Genomic DNA, 22,272 nt, shown 5'->3' on the forward strand with positions numbered 1-22,272 from the left:
CTATCGCCGCACGACAGGTGCCGTGTTCGGTCGCAACGTGGAGTTGTTTACTGTTACTCCAGAGTGCTGTCGGGCTTTAAAGACAGATGAAGAACTTTTAACAGACCTCCTTTCGTAAATAATTGGACTAGGTGACTAACTGTGAAATGGGGAAGCCAAAGAAAAAGAGTGAGTGTGTGGCAAAGCGTTTAAAATATCGCAAACTGCTTTCTAAAGTGCTGAGGGTGATTGTAGCTTAAAGCTAATGCTAACTGCAGGTCCCATAAGATGATGACAGAAGCTGCATAACTCGGTAGAGAAGAGTTCAGGAACTTTTCTCGTTTTAATAAAGATCCGTTACACTGCATATTGGGCTGTAATTCACTCCGTAAAGCTGCATTTTAGAATTTAGACTCCTGCACATTATAAAGATGTGTATATACTGTATATTACTGTACACTATTCTTATTGTATATATTGTACATCTTATATCTATTTCATCTGTTCCTCTGTCTCTCCTGCTGCTTTGAGCATGTACATGACAAAAGAATTTCCCTCGGGATAAATAAAGTTGTTCTTATTCTTATTCTTATATAACCTGCGAATAAACCTTCAAACTGCGATGACAGGAATCTCACTATGCTGCTCTTGTTCTTGGTCAGGTGAACTGAGCCGAGCCGAGCTGATGATGATGACCATTGCCGATGTCATCAAGCAGCTGGTTGAAGCCCACGAGAAGGGAAAAGACATCAATCTTAACAAGTAAGTAATCTAAACGATACAGTAGACATACAGCATGTGCAACAATAGTCTGTAACCAAGACAACAATGAAATGGTCCCACTAACAGTCTACCACAGGCGTGGGCAATCTCAGTCCACGAGGGCCGCTGTCCCTGCAGGTTTTAGATCTCACCTTGGGTCAACACACCTGAATCACATGATTAGTTCGTTACCAGGCCTCTGGAGAACTTCAGGACATGTTGAGGAGCTAATTTAGCCATTTAAATCAGCTGGTTGGTTCGAGGACACATCTAGAACCTGCAGGGACACCGGCCCTCGTGGACTGAGATTGCCCACCCCTGGTCTACCGTCTGTGTATGTGATGTTGGATTAGTCTTAATGCTCTTTGGCACAGAGCTCCACTGAACAGCACTGCTGCACTGACACATGTCTTTATTCTAAAAAATGTGCACTGTAGTTTATTTATGAACAGCTCGACAACAACGACCGTTTTCTGTGTTGGGCTATTGCAAAAATGCACGTGTAAGCCATCCGTGTAAGGAATTAGAAATTGGTATCAGCTGCAGGAAACAGTCATGTGATTACTGTGTAGATTACATACGCTACATATTACAATAATTAAGAATCTACTATAGATGGTAGATTTCCCCCCCTTACATTTAAGACATGGTTCTTTCTCTGGGCCTGTGGCCATCTAAGTGCTGCAGTCCTGAGGTGTGAGGAGAGGAGGGGACCCAGTGTCTTATTATTCATGCAAACTTCACAACCAAACATCTGGTGTGTGTGCATTAGTGCATTTGGCATGGGTGACTTGTACATCTGTGAAGAGCCCCACAATGCAATATGATTTATGGAGGTTTTGAAGGAATCGATGCTGCCATCCAGATGTCAAACAAGACAATGCTAGACCACAATGTCCAAAAGACATAAGCACTCAGTAAGACATTAGCACATTATTGAACAATAAATATGACAAAGGAGCAGCTGAAACACAACATGTCGAGGAACAACGAGAAACCTCTTCCTGTCAACACCAGAGCCGTTGATCTCCTCAATGGGAAAGCTGTGCCTATTCCAACCTTTTTTAAAAGCTTTTCGTGGCATCAAATCAAGTTCAAGTTCAAATTTTATTCGCCACATGCAGGTTGCCCTGCAGTGGAATGCACCCGCCTCCCGACCTTACACACACAACACAGACATCACATTGGGATACAAGTCGGAGAACGGCTACATTACAGAAAACCACTGAAATGTACACTACAATGGGAAAGTACAAGAGGAAAAAAAGAGACCTCTACTCATGCTGAGCTCCTATGGGAGGACAGCATGAGAACAGGAAACAAAAAAAACTCCTCTGCACAGAAAGCACATAGATGTCCACAGCACACCATTATGGAGCACGTGACCAGCAACAGGGTTGGGTAGGGGGTGAGGAGTAATCCTAGGCAAACACAGCAGCCATCCTGCCACTGCGCCGTCTCTCCAGCGCGGGCCCAGACCCGCCGTGTTCTCCAGGAGGGAACAAGCATCGAAGGCGTTTGGAAAGGGAGGGGGGGATGAGTGAGTGCTTATCAGTGTAAGTGTATGTGTGTGCGTGTCCAGAGTTCAGCTGAGACAGTGTCCATCGCCCAAAATGAGTTTGCATTAAAGAACAATTTTAATTAGTTTTTTGTATAATTTTCAGTTGGAGGTGAGTTTTAAGTGAGTTGCATTTTGTGTTTTCAAACAGAGTTAAGACTCAGGCCTCAGCTAAATATGGACTTGAAGCTCAGCCCCGATTGGTGGATATCATTGCGGCTGTCCCACCACAATACCGTCGAGCGCTGGTGCCCAAACTAAAGGCCAAACCTATCCGCACTGCCAGCGGGGTAAGTTGTGTTTCTTCTGCCGTCTATATCTATTTCTGATATTTCAGGTTAAGGTTCAGTAAGGCTGAAATAAAATGCACTAAGTGTCATGTTGAGTAATAGTTTGGAGTCACATGTTAGCAGATTTGTGTGTGTTTATGTCTGGTATAGTCTGAACACAGCGTACAACACTGATGAGGTTTAATCCTTCAGCTCAGCTTTAGATGGACAGTGAAGATTACATTTGGAAATGCATGAACGTTCAGACTATATGGAATTATATCTCTCACAATACCTAACCACAAAAATAGGAGCAGATTTAGTAACTTGTGTTTTTACTGCAGATTGCAGTCGTAGCTGTGATGTGTAAACCTCATCGATGTCCTCACATCAGCTTTACAGGCAACATCTGTGTGTAAGTATATTTAGTGGTCATACTGTGGTACACAGAACAAACCCTAAAGCCAGATAGATGTGAAACCTTTGACATGTTTGAGCTTGAAGTGCTGACAGCAGTTTATTGATAATCAGATGTGTATTAATAATCAGTTTTTTGTTTTTACTCTGGCAGCTACTGTCCTGGTGGACCGGACTCTGACTTTGAGTACTCCACACAGTCTTACACTGGCTACGAGGTGAAGCACCTTGATTTCATCTACTGTGTATACCTGGATGGAAAGTTTGAAGCCTGATAAAGTAAAGTAGTTGTGTCCTCAACCCAACCTGGGAGCTGTTTCCACAGCAGCCTCCAGTCAGAGAGCAATGTGCTCGATCAGAATGAAATGTTATTGTCAGGTCTTTAAGATTTATGCCTGATCATCCAGGACTTAGTGAGGACAAAGATTTAAAAATGAATTCTGGATTTATCCTGGAGCCAGTTTAGAGAAGCTGCGGACAAAATCGAATCGTGTCAGTGCTCTCGCTGTGTTTGTGTAGAGACCAGAATTTATACACATGTGCATCGACACACACGTGTAGCTACATTTCTAGGGAAGTTCACATCACGTTATGATGTCGTGTTTGAGAATTGTCTTTGTTTGTTACTTCCCTACAGTGAAGAACCCAGAGGTAGAAATCCGTTATAATAATTACAGTAATCCAACCTAGAAGTAACAGGTACATGAAGTCGTACCTTCAGCATCATGAGGCAGGATGTTTGCAGAGATATTGTGCAGGTGAACAAGAGCATTCCTCCGAAACGGTTTAACATTCAGCTTAAAGGACACGCTCTGTTCAGAAATGACTCCCAGGTTCCTCACAGTGTTACTGGAGGCCAGAGTGATGCCACCCACATACATCAAGTTTTTATATTTTGTGCATTGATACGTTAAGTCATGTTTTTTAATTTAACCCAAAAAACAGATGTGTAAGGTTCTTAGCACAGAACCCTGTGGAACTCCATGTCTGTCTTTTGTATGTAAGCAAACGTACGTTAAACGTCCTTCCCGCTTCTCCCCTTCTTTCTGACAGCCGACTTCCATGAGAGCCATCCGAGCTCGTTACGACCCCTACCTACAGACCAGACATCGAGTGGAGCAGGTCAGTGATTTTCTACAGTGTACTTTTAAAAAATTGACATTGTTTTTATTTTTCGTGTTATTTTGGCTTTTCCTGAAATTACAGAAGCAGGAAGCACCTTAATCAGGTGTTTCGATTGACCCGCCTGCGTTTAGCACACGTGAAATGTGTCTCTGTATGTGGTCTCTAGATGAGCCGTTTCCACAAATCAGCCGGTGATAATATATTTAGTGTGCTGTAATGACTGTCGAGGCTTTCACTGACCCTAATTATGCCATTATTTAAATTTATGGGCTCATTAGTGCTTTGCAGCAGAGCAAAGTCATTCATTGGAACAGTTCATGTGGATCTTTTTTTAAACTGGACACAGTTTTCGTCTTTTCCATGGAGCTTTGCCTGTGGGAGGTCCGGTTTATGTGCACTAGCTGTTTAAAGTTTAATTCCAGTTCATTTTTTGAGGGAACAAAATGATTGTTCGGCTGAATAATGGTGCGTTGCTGCACTTAGCTGAAGTTGCAGATAAGTCCATTGCTTTAATGGTACCCAATCCTCGGGTGTGATTTGCAGCTGAAGCAGCTGGGCCACAGCGTCGACAAAGTGGAGTTCATCGTGATGGGCGGGACCTTCATGGCTCTGCCCGAGGACTACAGAGACTACTTCATCAGAAACCTTCACGACGCCCTGTCAGGACACACCTCTAACAACGTGGCTGAGGCTGTCAGGTATTTAATGAAGCGTTTAGCCTGTGTCCCTGTCTGTGTCTCACAATAAGACCAGAACACAATAGTAGGATCTCTCTTGATAACAGAAGAAGGATGTTAAAGCCGTCACATATGCTAGAACTACTGAGAATAACAACAGTAGCATGTTCTCGAGATGTTTGGACCCTTCCATGCTAGTGGTTGAAAAGTAAATGGCTGCTTTTGTAGCGTGAAAACATTTCCAATGAGATAATGTCGAATTTAAAGGTTGGATTTCATGTTGGTTTCAAAAGATCGCAGTGAATGATGCAGAGATTATAAAGCGGCCGACGTCTTTGACACGGGGATGTGTTGATTCCTGTAGTGATTATTAGAAAGAGGTTTTTGCTGTAGGCCCTGTTTGTACGTTCAGTTGTTTCCCTGAAGGCCACTCGCTCCTGCAGCCTCTGGTCTCAGCTGCAGTGTTTTTACCATCGTGTTTTGCTGGTTGTAAGGTTGTAACCACAAGAGGGAGCTACTTTACCATTTTCAGTATGTCCCTGAACTCACTGAGCTCTTCCCGCCTTCTGATCATCTCATTTTAGTCTTACTGTCCATTTGCTTGTTGACATCAGTCAAACTATTTCCCTGAGTCTTACCTGAAATCTTCTGTCACCTGTTGTTTGTGTTTGACCTCTTCTGTATATTTTGGTGGTGGTTTGAAACATAACTTTTAAATTTTGATTAATTACTTGATAAGCCAGTTTTTTTTAGTGCCGTTCTTGTGTCATGTGGCACACCTCAGCCTTTCCCCGTCTGTAACAATGGCTCCTGCTCTTTCCTGCCGTCTCTCAGGAAAGAAGAGACGGTCTCTTCCGCTGAGACCATGTCGGGGCAACAGTAGATGGATCAGCTGATTGCCCAGACGCAGCTCTGTCTTCTGACCAGTCCAAAGTGTGGACACAGCTTTTCATTTAATGGTTTTTCTTTATTTTCATGATTATTTACATTGTAGATTCTCTAGATTGAAACAAAAAATTGTGAAATAAGCCAGAACATGTTTTATATTATAGATTCTTTAAAACAGCCCCCCTTTGCTTTGATTACTGCTTTGCACACTCTGGGCCTTCTCCATGAGCTTCATGAGGTCGTCACCTGAAATGGTTTTCCAACAATCTCGAAGGAACCAAAGATCTCAGATGTGGACTCATCAGACCAAAGCACACTGGTTTCCCACTGGTCCCACTGGTCTAATGTCCACTCCTCGTGTTTCTTGGCCCAGACAAATCTCTTCTGCTTGTTGCTTTTCCTTAGTCGTGACCATAAAGGCCTGATTCACACAGTCTCCTCTGAACATGTAGAGATGTGTCTGCTGCTGGAGCTCTGTGTGGCATCTATCTGGGCTCTAATCTGCTGTTAACCCGTGATGAGGCTGGTGACTCGGATGGATTTACCCTCAGCAGCAGAGGTGACTCTTGGGCTTCCTTTTCATAAACATGTGAGCCAGTTTGGTCGTAGCGTTTGATGGTTTTTGTGACTGCACTTGGGGACACATTCAAAGTTTTAGCAAGAAACTCCACAAGTGATCCCTGACAGGCACACCTGTGAGAACCATCTCAGGTTTGCAGCGCTGTCAACCAAGCAAAGGGCGGCTGCTTAGAGGAATCTGAAATATAAAACATATTTAGAGTTATTTATCTTTTTTTTTCTTTGCTTCCAAAGATCTGGCTTCATATATTTGATGTCTTCAGTTTGTATTTACAATTTAGAAGCAATAAAACCACCAAACCTGTGACTGCTGCTGTACATCATCATGTCTGTTTCCTCAGAGGCTGCGCTGCACACCATGCTGAGGTTTGGCTGATCATTCTTTGGGAATCACCGTGTGTGTCACCAAACGTGTTAACCTTGATTACATGTTTATATAATCAGCTGAAAAATAAAAATAAAGCCAGTGCAGCATGACTGTAGTACTGAGACTGAGAAAAGAATAAGCGAGGCCACTCTGACGAGTCCTCTGCTTTTACTCCCATCGATTTCTCACTCAGCCACTTGTGGCCAGCTTTGAATGAAATTGTCCCGCAGCTACTCAGTATGGATGAGTAGCAACGCCAAGATGACTCGGAGAAGATTCAGAGTCAAGTTTATAGAGATGATTGGACCAAATAATGGGTTTTGTCTGCGGTCTGAAGCAGCTGCACCAACCTGTTTGTCTGCAGGAGCTATTTGCTTTCCTAAAGTCCGATTAGGCCCGAGAGGCTAGTTTGTGTGATTGCGTGTCTCTTCTGATATATGTCGCCTGTGTGTACACAAGTGTGTTTGCGGGAAGCATGTGAAAGTGTGCCTGAATCTTCCCTGCACTTCTATCAGCATGCTTTGTTAAGATGCTAGGATTACGGTAATTGCAGTGGCTGCGTCTGCTGCTCAGGAAGCAGGAAACACTCGGTTTTGCTGCCCTTATCTCTGTGCCTCAGTGTGTGTGTGTGTGTGTGTGTGTGTGTGTGTGTGTGTGTGCATTTGATGTTCACGTCTCTGCTTCTCACCATGCGCACCCTGCTCCTGATCGGATCGCAGCAGTGAGATACCTCGAGATAATCGCCCAAGATAATAGACTTTTTATTGATTCATCTCACACAATCTGATCATTCTCTCTGGAGCATAAACTCTTGTAATTGGTGTAAATCAGCCAGCAGACTGTAAAAGATGGACGTTTATTGCCAGCAGATACAGAGTCTGAAGGAATATGAGCCAGTGTGAGGGCAGCTAATCGTCATCAGAGCAGCTGGAGTGGAGAAAATGACACCTGGCCAGTGTCACGAAAAGAGATGTGTGTGTGTGTGTGTGTGTGTGTGTGTGTGTGTGTGTGTGTGTGTGTGTGTGTGTGTGTGTGTGTGTGAGAGATTTCACTCAAATAAGTTTGAAAGTAGCACTGGAGCCAGACTCGATGGAGCTCATGTTGTTTCTGTCTCGAGATAACATTTGTAGAAGACGAGTGAACGCGCTGCGTCACATATTGCTCCGTTCTCCGTCTCAGGCGTCCTTGTAGTTCTTTATTGCTTTATTAATCAGCCTGAGCCACATGGCATGCAGGGAGACATAGTTTAGTGAGCAGTGTGGCCTACTGTTAATATTTAATGGGTTAGCTTTTATGATCATTCTGCATGTTGTTCCAAATATTACTGAAATGGAAAAGTTACAGAGCGTATAGCGGAGTACGTTGGGGTGGGACTGACTCGGAGATTCGAGGTGTCACAGACCAGGGCGGAAACGACCCTGTCAAAACTGATGCATTGCTGGAGATCAGTCAGATGTGAGCAACAGTGTTTGGTATGATCACAAACACAGTCTGTCAGTGCAGTGAAAGCACACAGAGTCAGTCATGATCGGCCTCCTCAACATAGCTGGACAGACTGAGATCATCCTGACAGAGAACTGAGCAAACATGCTGTGAGTGAAGCCTGGAGAAGTGTTCCTGAGAGAGTTCAGGCTGGGTTGAAGAATAAAGGTGCTCATACCAAATGTTCACTTTGAAGACCATTAAACTTGTACAAACTCTGTTTTTGCCTCATGTACTGTATTTTCATGTTTTCAATAAATCACTGCACCTCAGAAAGAAATGAGGGGCAACTCAAGACTTTTCACACAGCACTGAAAATCATAAAGAAATAGAGATTATTCAGCATTCAAACGAAGGGTCTGATTGAATATGTTATACAGAGACAAAGTATTTAAATGGACGAGCCAGTCGGGACTTTCTAAAGTTTCTGCTTTTCTCAATCGAATGTGTGATTTCTGTTTGATGCCAAGACTGTTGACAGATTTCACTTAATATGAACGAGATGTTATCAGGTTCACTCAGATTTGAAATGGAAGAAGTCTCAGCAGGACTCTGTTTAGATTTCACTGAAAGTGTTTGTGGACTTTGCAGAAAGATTAGACTCACTGACTTTGTGGCAGAGTTGCAGACAGATCTGAATCCAGGTTTATAAGATGGAATTGTTTGTAATAAAGCAGATTTTCATCTGGACGAACCACGAGCTTCATTTGAGATGTTACCTGGCCAATGGCTGCTCTGACTCATGCAGTGCTCCCGCGTCTCCTGCCTCTCATAACCCTGAGAGCCTCAAAATATATTTTAATTATCTCAAAAGTTGGCAGATGTATTTGTTAAATCCATTTTAAAGGGGGTTAAAGACAGCTTCAAACAAAATGCTTGAATCCAGTAGGACCAAACACATCCCTTAATAAGTAAATCCTGATCATACCCAGTAAACAAAGTGTCAGTGACTTGCAAACAAAACACTTGTTAATGTCTCATTTAGCATTTTCCCCTGTCATGCATTTTCTTTATTGGATTAATCAGTGTGTCTTTAATGTGAGGTTAGTGTTAACTGTCGGGATAATGAGCCGAGCAAACTCGCAGCCTGTAAATTGATGTTGCTAAATGGTCCCAGTAATATGTTTCCTTCATATGGAACAGCTCAAACATTTAGACTAAATAGTGAAATTAAAAAGACATTATCACACAGACATGAAAGCGATATTTTAAAAACACCTAATGAGCAGAAACGACATCAGCACAAGTAACTGGGAGCGTTTTTTCTCCTGCAGGTACTCTGAGCGCAGTCATACCAAGTGCGTGGGGATCACTATCGAGACGCGGCCCGACTACTGCCTGAAGCGGCACCTCAGTGACATGCTGGGCTACGGATGCACCCGGCTGGAGATAGGAGTCCAGAGCGTCTATGAAGACGTGGCCCGCGACACCAACAGGTCCGTGGGTGGAGCAGGGAGAACGTAGAAGTAAAGTGACAGCAGCAGCAGCAGCTTTAACGGGGTTGCAGCCTGCAGGCTTTAACAGCTACTCTCTGCTTGTGTGTTTGTGCAGAGGCCACACGGTGCGAGCTGTGTGCGAGTCTTTCCACCTGGCAAAGGATGCCGGCTTCAAAGTGGTCGCCCACATGATGCCTGACCTGCCGAACGTGGGCATGGAGAGGGATGTGGAGCAGTTCATTGTGAGCGTTTTTCTTTTTCTTTAGCACAGTTTTACCTTCTGAGCTGAAGGTGAGAACAGATACGAGGAACGAGTGAGGGTCGGTAGGTTATTGCTTTGTCAATAAGAGGGAACCACGTCCAACCAGGGCGAATGGACTTGATTTTAGAAGTTAAATGATGGCAGCCTTTTGCTTGTACAGTGCTGTGAATCACTTCTCTGCATATCTTCTGCATATACAGGAAATGTTGTGAGTCCTTACAGTAATCGCATTATTTTTGAGGCCTTGTTGGCGGCCTCCCTGGCATATTCTGGTCGCTATGGAAAAATGTGCATTCCCCGAGCAGCTGGTTGGTGGTTGCTGGAGGTCGGTAGCTTTTCTGGGTGATGTCAGGCTGAATAAGAAGGTGCTGCACCAAAAATGTCTTCTCGACTGCTTTGGTCACCAGCAGATGGCCACGGTTTGGATGCAAGGTGCCGACCTCTCTGCAAACACAAAGTGATGGTGAAACTCAAAAAAGTGAGACACAAACTTCAAAGTTTTGTCCTTCCTGCTCAAACAACACGTTTCAAAGACGCAGCTTTTACTTCCACAGCTCTGTGTTTGTGCTAACGAGCGTCCAGCTGCAGACTGCCATGACCGTCTGCTAACGGCTAACATGGTCATGTGAACAGGCTCAGGGGGGTATCAGCACACATTTCTGGGGGGGTTGGGGAGGGGTCCACTTCCTGGGTAACTTACATAATTTTGAATAATGTTTTAAGTTTTACTTCTGTCATCCTCGTCTTCTTTTTTTAAACAAGCACGGCAGTTACAAACAGAAATATACCAACACGTGGACCTTCAGTACAGGCTCCGCCTCGCTGACTGACATCAGCACAAATATGGCGGTCAGTGTTTATCACGGATCATGTTTTGCACTGACTGAATGTTAAAAGATGGTTTGATTAAAACGATGAAAGGTGTTACCGCAGATATTTTTAAACTGAAAATTAAAGACAAAAGCATAATGTAGAGAAACAGAAAGCATCAACTGCTGGTCACATGATTATTTTGGACTTCAGCGTTGGCCAGGATTGAATCCCTGATTGGATATTTTTATGGATCATCTTCATAAGAAAAGTTTTAAGCAGACAGAAGTGCGTCGGCGTGTTCTTGAGAAACAAAATGAGTAAAAGCTCCAGACTAAAAATAGCACGTTTGGTTGATCATCAGGTTTATTGTTTGTGGGATAAGTAGTCAGACCTTCCCTCTTCTGCATGGCATCAGCGTGCGTCATCTCACAGTACCAAGTACGTCCCAAAATAGACCCGAGAAGATGGCGACTGTCACTCACAGTCGATGGGAGTCTTGTCAGATGTCACTCAACGGCGGACTCAGTTTGCTGCTCTGATTGGAAACATGGCTGAATGCGCAGAATCAGACGGGCGCCTTCCCAGAGCGCCAGACTGTAGGGTGTAAATGATGACTCGGTTTGAAGCTGCGTGCGCTCTGAGCTCATTCCACTTGTTTTGAAATCAGGTGATGAAAATGCAACGAAGGAAAAGAGCAGATATGACACTGGCTGTGTAAGAACCAGCAGTGATATTGATTTCCCCTCTCGTACCTGATTATTAAACCGTTTTTGTGTTTCGTTTTTAAACTGCTGCGTCTGATACCCGGCTCGCTTTGAAGCAGAATCTGATACGGACATGAAAAGATTCCAAACCTCCGTGGTGCTCTGAGATTAGCTGCTTTCACACTCAGCTCAAAGTGAAGACATGTTTGAAAAAGATGTTTTAATCTCAAATACTTAAGTTTAAAATGTCAGAGTTTGTAGAAGCCTTGGCTAAGAGCACAGCTGTTTGGTTCTCACAGGTCCAGGGTTTTTTGCCCTGTATGCAGGGCATGCTTATGGACTTCAGTTGTGTGTGTCAGTCCAGTCACTGAGTGTACACAACAGCTGCCACCCCTGAGGAGCCTGTGTGAGCACTGAGCGGCTCGTTCAGCAGACTTTTACAGGAAGGAGGTCACTCTTACCAGCAGCTGTCAGAGGGCTGCTCATCCTGCTCATCAGCTGTGTTCACTGTACGTTTCACCAGAATCACCCCCCCAACACACACACACACACACGCGCGCTATATATTATAATATATAATATATTATATTATATAATATAAACTATACATTCTATAGTTTATATTCCCCCTGCTATAACAGCTGTGTAACTCCCAAGTTTCTCATTGGTGGGATAATAAAGGTTTATTCTATTCTATTCTAGAACACCTCTGGCAGCAGTAACTGGAAGGAGTCATGTTTCGTATCATTGGTCTCTGATATCTTGGTGGGGGACATTCGTCCCACTCTTCTTCACAGTTCTGCTTTTATTGTGAAGGTGTGAGGAGTTCATTGGCAGGTGCTACTATCCTCACCTTCATACAGGGAGGACTTTATTTCAAATATAATTATATGGCAAGTGTCTGTGAGTGGAGCGACTCATGAGAGCAGAGTAGGATTTCTCTCCGAGCAGAATAATGAAGGTGTGCAGCCGTGAGAGCGTCTGCAGTCTGCTGCACATCAGCTGTGGGCTTCACTTTTCTCAAAACAAGCAGTTAAAGTTGTGGAAACCCCACATACATGTGTGTTTACTGAAGCCGTCATGCCTGTGAACGTGTCTCACATTGTAAGGTGGAGGGCAGGACTGTGACAGGAAGCAGACTAAGTGTGTATCTGTGTGTTTCCTTCCCTGTAGCGTTTCCTCTGTCACTCGTCCTCTGTGCCGTCTGTGTTTCTCCCAGACTGCCCACAGTATTTTCTCTCTCTCGTCTCCTTGTTTGCCTCTTTTCTCCTCCCATTGTCTCTCACTTGATCTCTTTCTTCTCTCTCCTCTCCAGTTGTAACGTTCCTCTTTTCTCCCGTCATCATTCCTTCGCTCCCGTCTCCTCCACCAGTCCTCTTCCTCTCTGCCTCTTTTATCACACTGACACTTAAATTATACAACTTGTGTGTGACTCCCCTTTGCTCCTCCTCATCATATCTAATCTTCCATGACACCTGTCTTGCCAGTGAGTGGAGGGTAAAAAATATGAATTTTCACTCCGAGATCCAAACTAAGCATTTCAGGATCCTTTTCCTGGAATCCATAAAAATCCGAGCTAACGCTCTTACTGACAGAGCATCCAGGAATAGCCGGTTTGAAGGATGGGAAGAAGAAATGATCAGAAAAGGTGGAGGAAATGGAGAAGAGAGGAGTGCGTAGATTTGCATTAAGATATTTCAGGACACATTTGGTTCACTTTAGTTTGCTTAATACATTCTGCAGTCGCACACTGTGGAGTACTTCCTTTGTAGTAGCAGGTCCTTATTTTATGTCTTCACCACATTTTGTGCCAGAAGAATATTTCAAAAAGGCTGAGCAAACGTTTCCATCCCAACAGCAGTACAGACTGTACATGACCGAAAACAGGTTCAATTAGTTCATGCAGAGCTCAAAAAGAAGATGAGTGGACTTCTTTAAGTTTATTAGGTTGTTAAAGCTCTCGTTCAAGAGGCTCCTTCAGTCGCAGGTGTTTAAATAGGAAGCGGTCGACCCCTCCAGGGTTTAAACTCCGGGAGCTCGTTCAGGTTCTTGAGACTACGTGACCAGACGGACGGGGATCAGCCGCTGTCTGTCTGCTACACTCATGTAAAGAAATATAAGCAGTTGTGTACAAAATTAAAAACATCTTGTAATTCAATAAACAGAAGCACCAGATTTGGTGCCAACGACTTAAAGCAGTTGGTCTCTCACATTTTAGTCCTGCACGAGCCAACTTGGGCCAAGTTTTATCCATCGGCCTCACGTTTGACGTCACTTTGGTTTACAGACAGCTGCTAATAAAAGTCTGATTGAGGCCTTCTGTTTGCGAACATTTGGAGGCGGGGTCTCCTCATTGTCTTTTGGGTTTGCATTCATCTCGACCAATCAGACATGCTTTCTGTTATCTGTGGCTGCTGTCTGTTATAATGACCCCGCTGCTGTCTGCAGCATCCCAGAGCAGTTTAAATCTGCAGAGGGCAGCAACAGGAGAACTTTGCACATCACGCTCGTTCTGATAATGAAATTCGATTACAACTTCCTCCCAGCCTGAGCTCCTCCCTCACTTATCTCCTGTGTACAGATGCTCCTGTTCTCAGGGAGGCATCCTAAGAAGGTTCTTCTCTACCAACCAACAGAAGCTGTGAATTTACAATCCAAACCAGTAGCAGGTGCAGACTCGCCATCCCGAGTCCCAGGTCTCCTTCTTTTAGTATCGAAGCGTTGCTATTTATCGGATCGGCTCCCCCTCCTCCCTCACCTCCCTCCCTGCAGCTGCACTGCAGGGCCGTGTGGGACATGTCCTCGTGTGATTATGAGCTGTGACGAGAGAGGGGGAGATTATGAGATACCGATAATGCGGCCTATTTTGGAGAATGCGCCTCCATTCCAGATTTTCACGGTCCTGATCATGATAGCGAGCGCAGAGGGGAGGAGAATGACTGGAAATCACACCGACTCCTCTTACTGCACAGACCCAGACATTTCTTTCCTCCCACTGAATAACTGAGTGTCAGTGGATGCTGCTTTTAGCCGGGCTCATTGCCTCTGCACAGCGCCCATTTTTCTTGACCCGTGTGGAAAAGTCACATAAATGAAGTCAGATCCTCCTTTTCTCTCTGACCCCGTTTCCTCAGTTTAAAGAAGCTCAAACGTAGTCTTTGCTTTATTCCAGAAATAAAACTGTGATGCAAAGGTGAATTGTTCTCTGTTGTTAAGCCGTGAGTTTAAAGTGCAACATGGATCTGCTTGTTCCAGGAGTTTTTTGAAAATCCAGCTTTCAGGCCAGATGGGCTGAAACTGTACCCCACCCTGGTCATCCGAGGCACGGGTCTGTACGAGCTGTGGAAGACCGGCCGGTACAAGAGCTACACGCCCAGCGCTCTGGTGGACCTCGTGGCTCGGATTCTGGCGCTGGTGCCGCCCTGGACACGAGTGTACCGAGTGCAGAGGTGAGCAGATACACTTGATGGTACGTAAGCTGTGTGCATGATTCTCGGGAATCTTAATAATTCCAGCACTTGGCTAAAGCCAGGTCATGCTTCAGAGCAGCATCTGTAGGTGATGAAGTTTAACGAACTCTCTGTTATCAGAAGAAAGCCTTACAGATGCAGTCAGTAATTGTTTGAGGTTATTTCATAGAACAAAGATCCTAAACTCATAAATATGCATAGGACAGCATATACAGCTTCCAACAGGTACATGTGTTCTCCAAAACTTTGAATGAATGTAATGAAAATGCACAGAGGCAGCCAGCGGTTTGTGGAGGCTGCTGTTAGCGGTCGGAAGTGACTCACATATGAGCCTCACCCAGACAGCTGAGGTAAACCGTGGTCTCTCACTCACACACACACACACACACACACACATGTCTGGTTTGCTATCCTGGTGGGGACATCCCATTGACATAATGGTTTCCCTAGCCCCTTACCCTAACCCTAACCATTAAAAATGAATGCCTAACCCTAACCCTTACCCTAAACCTAACCATAACCTAATTGTAACCCTGACACTAAAACCCCATTTTCAGTGTGAAAATTGCTTTCAACCCCGAGGGGACCTGGATTTTGGTCCCCACGGTGCAGAAAGTCCCCACCAGTATAGTAAATGTCAGATTTTGGTCCCCACCAGGATAGTACGAACCCGTACACACACACACACACACACACACACACACACACACACACACACACACACACACACACAACAGGGGAAAAAGAACAGTGGCCAGTTTTTCAGGTACCTTTGTGCTAAAAACATCAAAATACTGCAAAATATTCAGTGGATTGTATTTTATTCCTTAAATATATTCAGTATCATAGTGTGTGCAAAATGTCTTTTTTTGGGCCATAACTGAGTACAATCCAAATGTAATGACATTTGTCATTTTACAGCCACCACAGCGACGATTATTACAGTAGAATCTGCATCTATCTGTTTTATATGTCTAATAAGAATTAATTTAAGGTGTGAACTATGCAAAGCTACAGGAATGGAGTGCAAGAATAAAAATGTGGAGATGAAGCTGAGATGAACCATGAAATGGTTTGTGAATGCTTGACCCACTGGTGACCTGTCCAGAGTGTGTACCCCCCCCCACACACACACACACACTGGAAAAGGTGGATGGTCGTTTGAATGGCCGTTACATTAGAAGTATTGGTGGAAAAACATGACAGCAGAGCTATTTCTGTATAAAAAAGAAATTCTGTTAGTATAGAAAACCATGACTGCAGTACTGTACCACGATGTGGAGTGCCTCTGCTGCTCAATCATTTCTTGTATCGTCCGCCCATCAGGGACATCCCCATGCCGCTGGTGAGCTCTGGCGTGGAGCACGGCAACCTGAGAGAGCTGGCACTGGCCAGGATGAAGGACATGGGCACTGAGGTGAGACTGTAAGGCCTGACATGCTGTGCGTCAGCTTGTTTTAAGGAAGGAAGGCTAATGGTTGATCCGACAACAGTTGAACTCGAGTGGCGACAACTGCCAACAGGCAAATGCTGACTGTGAGAATAATTTTCCCCCTGTAGCTGTTGTGGGTAAGATGACAGATTAAAACACCTCACAGGTGTAGCTGAGGACTGTTGGAGCACAGAATTGAGTACCCTCCCTCCCAGCCAGCCTCCTCCAGCATTTATTGAATTTATGCTGGAAAGTAGAAAGTAGATTAGAACGTGGGTACAAGTCCAGCCAAGCTGAAAACACCAGGCTGGGCTGCACATGCGAGAGTCAGCAGCTGCAGAGCGTCGTTTAAAGAGACTGGATTTAAAAAGCAGCCTTTGTCAGACAGCGAGAGCTGAGCTGAAACGCCACCACAGAAATATACACGGCAGCTCTGCGTTGCTCTTCCCAAAAACACCAACTACCCTCACGCTGCACTGTAACGTCAGCCGTGTGTGGCTGAGCTCCACACACGGCTAGAAACCAGAATCACGCTGCGTTCGATGTCACACGTAGCTCTGCGCTGTTATGCTGATGTTGTGATGCCAAATTATTCAAACTTGACCTACTTCTCTTGTTGACGCTTCAAACTTTTCCAGCCGGTTTGCAGACAGCTGGCACAAAGTTTTCTTAATGCTAAAAATAAATCTGAAAACAGAAGCTGCTCCTCTTTGTTCACCTCATCTCGTTTCCCTGTTTTAAACATAACTAACGCTGTGATGAAGTCTGCAGTTCAGGCTGAGCACTTGAGGGCAGAACAGCTGAATGAAGGTGGAGCCTAAATGACTCGTGTCAGACGGGATGAATACGAATTGGTTTGAGCTGGGAGTCACACACATTGACTCTACAGCTGAGGTACGTATTCCCGAGAGGTCACCGTAGCGGATGGATGTGCACGTTCGATTTTAGGAAAGATGATTCCTCCAATTTACTCGGGCTTGGAGCCAGCGCTCCTTGAGACTGGACTCGAGTCTCCTCCTGGCCTCGACCTGGGGATGCGTCGTGTTCACCACTGCACAGAGCCGCTGCTACGCTGGGCTCCTCTAGAATCCAAGGATAAAACTTTGAGGCTGGAAATGAGCAGAAATGGTCCCCCTTAAGACACGGCTGGCCATCCTTGAAACAGAAAGCTTTAAAGTTCGAATCCTTAAGATTTCAGGCCGGTTTAATTTGGAGACACAGCGGTTACCATGGTAACAGCAAGTGCCCTTTATCTGTCCTTAAACAGCTGCTGACAGCAGAGGAGGGACTGGTGTATTTACGGTGCTGCCAGCGAGGCTCCAGTTTGATTTTAGGCATTGCTGTGGTCTGACTTCATGTTGCACACGCCAACAGAGGTCCTCACATTACAGCGGGGACACGCTTTGGCTAACCAGCTGATCAGTATTTACACAGATAAACAGTCGAGCCCCCCCACACCCCCAGATCCCTAATGGGGCTCCATACAGTCATCAGTGACTTACGACCATCTAACACGATAACACCTCCAGCAACATCTCGCTGACGTGTTGCTTTTTCATCTTTCTGCACACGTCTCACCTGTGGAACACCTGTGGCTTCAGTCGTGGCATAGGTCTGCGTAGGAGCAGGTAACACCGCAGCCCACAGTCAGTCTATCGTTTTGTGACTGTGTGCAGTTAGACTGCAGGTCCAGACGTGGAGTCAGATTTAACTTGTGAGAAATCTGAGATGATAAAAGTCTGTTTTATATCCATATAAGCTGCATGTGCAGGAACATTACACTGATGAGCTGTAACAGCTGTGGGGTGATTTGACTTTCTGATTTGTCTGTGTGTGTGTGTGTCTGTGGGTTTGTGCGCCTGCAGTGTCGTGACGTCAGAACCCGGGAAGTGGGCATCCAGGAGATCCACCACAAAGTCCGACCTTACCAGGTAACCGGCGCCCTCACTCGCAGTCTGAGACGAGCCGAGGAGACGTTGTGGTTTCCTACTGTTCCCTAACACAGATGTCTGTGTGCAGGTGGAGCTGATACGGAGAGACTATGTGGCCAACAGCGGCTGGGAGACCTTTCTCTCCTATGAAGACCCTGAACAGGACATCCTGATTGGCCTGTTGCGGCTGCGCCGCTGCTCTCCGCAGTCCTTCCGCCTGGAGCTCAAAGGAGGCGTGTCCATCGTCCGTGAGCTGCACGTGTATGGCAGCGTGGTCCCCGTGAGCAGCCGAGACCCGAGCAAGTTCCAGCATCAGGTTGCTTACACTTTCACACACATGCACACGTCATGGTTTTGCTCCAAGCCTGTCCGGGTTTTTCTCCACACCAGGCGAACCTCAGAAGCTCTGAATGTTTTCAAACCGATTGTATTTGTGTTACGTGTGCAGGGGTTTGGCATGATGCTGATGGAGGAGGCTGAAAGAATCGCCAGGGATGAGCACGGCTCCTGCAAACTGGCTGTTATATCAGGTGAGTCGTTCAGCGCATCAGCTGTGAGTCGGCACAGACGATGTGAACTGTTCTGACACAGAAAAATCAAACACTTCAGTTTGTTTTTATAAAAGTAGACAATCTTTAGTAACTGTAACCACGGAGACCACAGTGAAAGGAGGAAAAATCTTCACCCTTCACCAGAAACTTGATGCTTTTAATCTGAAGGAGCAGAGAAGTGTTTTTGAAAATGTGGCTGACACTGAGTTCGATCTCCCTTCTACACTGTAATAAATGACTACCGTAAATCCCGGACTACAGAGCGCACCTGATTAAAAGCTGCATGCTCTAATTGTAGAAAGAAAATCAATTCTGTACTTGTACAGGCCGCACCGGATTTTAAGCCGTATGCGGTTCGCTTGTAATATGAGATATTTACACAGAAATATTACACGTGAGGATTTTTAACGTTCAATTTAATCCGTAAGGTAACATAAACATGGTAACATAAACGTTATGGTAAGATACAAAAATACATACTGCAAATGCTTTTTTTCCTCGAACAGCGCCTGTAACACGGCTACCTTTAAGTATACGTACGTATCGGTAACACACAAATTACGTTGCTTATGGTTTTTTTACGGAACAGTGCATAAACAACATTACAACGTCTCTTAACAACTGATAACAATATATACCGTATATATACTACTTATCATTTTGATTGGTCTACTGTTACCAGGCAAAATGTTTTTGGCCACATGAAAAAAAATATGCATTAGCCGCACATCAGTATAAGCCGCAGTGTTCACAGTGTGGGGAAAAAGTAGCGGCTTATACGGTACTTATTTTTTAAGTGCTGGTTTACACATTCGCCTAACAACAGAAAGATCCCTGGTTTGATCCCGGGATGAGACTTGGCCAAATCAAACAGGGGGCCCCGCCCGGTGTGCTGAGGCCTCGTGAATAACACAGATTTATCTGTGATGAGCCAATAAACTCACTGCGTGTGTCAGACTGAGAGATTATCAGGAGCCAGTGATGTGAATGTTTGGGTCCTGTGACACTGAGAACGCTGTGATTCATCCTGCAGGTGTAGGAACAAGGAACTACTACAGGAAGATGGGCTACGAGCTGGAGGGACCGTATATGGTGAAGGACCTGTACGGGCCGGGAGCGGACTGAAACGGATTTTATTTATCAAAACAGCACTCTGGGACACGAATATTAACGTGATGGTGTTCTGCAGTATCGGAGGAGGTACTGGTCGGCTTCTTCTTTTATCTGGAGCACACCGAGGCCGCCGCCGCATTTCTTCTGTTTTTTAAAGATAAGGAGACGTACCAGAGGATGTAAGGAATTAGGGAACGTTATCTAGGGTGAAGCCAGCCTTGTGTTTTGAGTTCAAATTAAGATTCTTTAAACGTGCAGTGTCATCATATGGGCGTCTTTTATTTAAAGTTTCCGAGTCTCCCCCTTTTCTGTAAACACGGGTCCCGGGTCGCACCGCTCGGACTCTTTCACAACAAGCAGCACTGATTCACTTTGACGTGGAACAAGAGCGAACCTGCCGAGGCATTTTTAATTCCACTCCAATGGTCCGTGCGCGCAGCGGAGAAAAATCGGGATATCTGGGTATCCATGAAATAACCGTTTGCCTGGGATGGAATGAGACGCCTGCATCACGGTTCCAGTTAATCATGTTTATGTTGCAATCACATAAAAACCCATTACGAGGGGAGCGTTCATTAACGGTTGGCGGCGGATGAACGAACAGTGGAAAGTGTCCTCGCCGGGCAGCTGTTGTTTTGATTTGTAGGGCAGGAAATTGAATATTAGTGTTACATAAAAGCCTCTCAGTTAATCCCGTTTCTTGTGTTTTCTGTCATGCCTTCTTGTCTTTTTCTGGAACAATAAAGTATATTTCAGTAACTGTGCTTGTGAGATTTTGAGTTGTTGTTGCAGGGAGACATTTGAGGCGTTAAAACCAAACGACAGAAAGGCGGAAAGCTTCCAGAGGTAAAGGTCACGTCCTATCAGAGGCTCCGATAATGGGATCCTCACCGCCGCGCGTTGGTAGCAGACCCGTGCCGAGAGCTCATTTGACAAATCCTTTCCGGTCAAGTCTCCTACCTGTCTCGCTACCTGATGCTGTTTCAAACCACAGTCACAGGAAAGCGTTTGTCATCAAACATAGCGATAAAGGGGGCTCACATGGAGACCTCTGCCTCGTGTAGGATTCGACTGCACGGGCGACTGGAGCTGAACGGCCGCGCGTAATTTCCTGGACGCGGCCGCTGTGTCGTGACTGCGCTGTGTGTGTTGGTGTTGCAGTTCTGACGCTGTGAGGTATACGCCACACTCGGGCTTTTCTCTCCACGCTTGTTCACTCCTTCTATCAGCTGTGAAATCTGAAAGGACGCCTCCTCCTCCCCCGCCCCACCCCGCGCTCCTACACTGTGCGGAGTCGGGTCTAATCTTCTCTGCGGCACGAGCCGAGGTGCAGCCGGCTGAAGGTGACAGAACTGCCCACTAACATTACCACAGTGAGAGATGAGAAAGGCATCGAGCTGTGGTGAGGTTGAAACTGCTTTAGACCCGCCCGGCACAAAAGTCGAATTTAAGTAAACAGATGTGAAGCTGTTTAAACTCTCACAGTGGAAAAATAACGACAGAAGCAGGCCGGTAATCCTGTTTTCAAGCTGATAATTAAAATCTGGTTTGAAGTGAGAAAATATTGAAACCTTTTGTCTCAGCTGAGCTCCCGACCCAGAAGAATCAGGTGCTATATTTAAACGATGAAGAGTCCAGATCTGTATCATCCAAACTCAGATGTTATCACATCCTCTGAGAAACTGACGCATAAATTTAACTTTAATACAAAACTTTTTTTCTTCACATTTCTGAATCTGAGTTATGTAAAAAAAAAGAAAAAAAAAGAAGCTCATCAAAATAGTTTAATTACCAAACGCTGGTATTTACAAAAAGGATCGTGTCTTCATGTTGGTCCGGGATCAACATCCTGTTGTCTGAGCCATCAGTTAGCATTAGCCAAGACTTTAGCTAATGCTAGTTAAATATTATCACAAGCAAACCGACACGAGCATCGTAAATTTGGCTAACAAGAAACAAGTTCATCATATATTTATCAATAAGAATGAAGAAAGAAAACAACAACAACATTATGGTTACAGAGACAAAACGAACATGGGGATATCTGATTGGCTGGATCGGGACCTCCCTTTTGATATACCTCCGCCCTCCAACTGCTGCTCCCTGAGCTTTATCAGAGGTTGCTTCCTATCAAAAGGGAGTTCTTTCTCCCCACAGTTGCTCACAGTGAATTGTATAATTGTTGAGGTTTTCTCTCACATTCTGCAGGGTCTTTGCATTATGCATTACCCCAAGGTGAATATGATCGTGAACTGGTGAATAAATTTAAGTTGAATCACAATGTGGTAATCTATTTACATCCTGTTCACGAGTTCACATTGTAGTAGAGAAGAAAGCAAAGTCTCAGCAGAGAACTGGAAACCAGCTTGAGCTCACTCTGCCCCCCCACCACAAAGTCTCATCAAAATTCATTCAAAACTCTTAAGTGTTTCCAGTCAGAATGACTCAAATATTCGA

At 45.0% G+C, this 22,272-nt stretch overlaps 1 protein-coding gene across 1 annotated transcript; it reads left to right on the forward strand.

Annotated features, from left to right (window-relative positions):
- Window positions 1-4: 4 nt before the first annotated feature.
- On the forward strand, window positions 5-20,579 carry elp3 (elongator acetyltransferase complex subunit 3). Its single transcript, XM_031734158.2, has 15 exons — window positions 5-168; window positions 642-741; window positions 2,451-2,589; window positions 2,913-2,983; window positions 3,140-3,203; window positions 4,039-4,107; window positions 4,654-4,808; window positions 9,378-9,539; window positions 9,655-9,781; window positions 14,574-14,767; window positions 16,115-16,205; window positions 18,086-18,151; window positions 18,240-18,467; window positions 18,600-18,681; window positions 19,736-20,579. Exons 1-15 carry the CDS (start codon window positions 147-149, stop codon window positions 19,825-19,827), a joined length of 1,662 nt encoding a protein of 553 aa, XP_031590018.1. The 5' UTR covers window positions 5-146; the 3' UTR covers window positions 19,828-20,579.
- Window positions 20,580-22,272: the final 1,693 nt, after the last annotated feature.

The sequence above is a fragment of the Oreochromis aureus genome, linkage group 15 (assembly GCF_013358895.1).
Source record: "Oreochromis aureus strain Israel breed Guangdong linkage group 15, ZZ_aureus, whole genome shotgun sequence".
In the NCBI taxonomy this organism is placed as follows: Eukaryota; Metazoa; Chordata; class Actinopteri; order Cichliformes; family Cichlidae; genus Oreochromis; species Oreochromis aureus.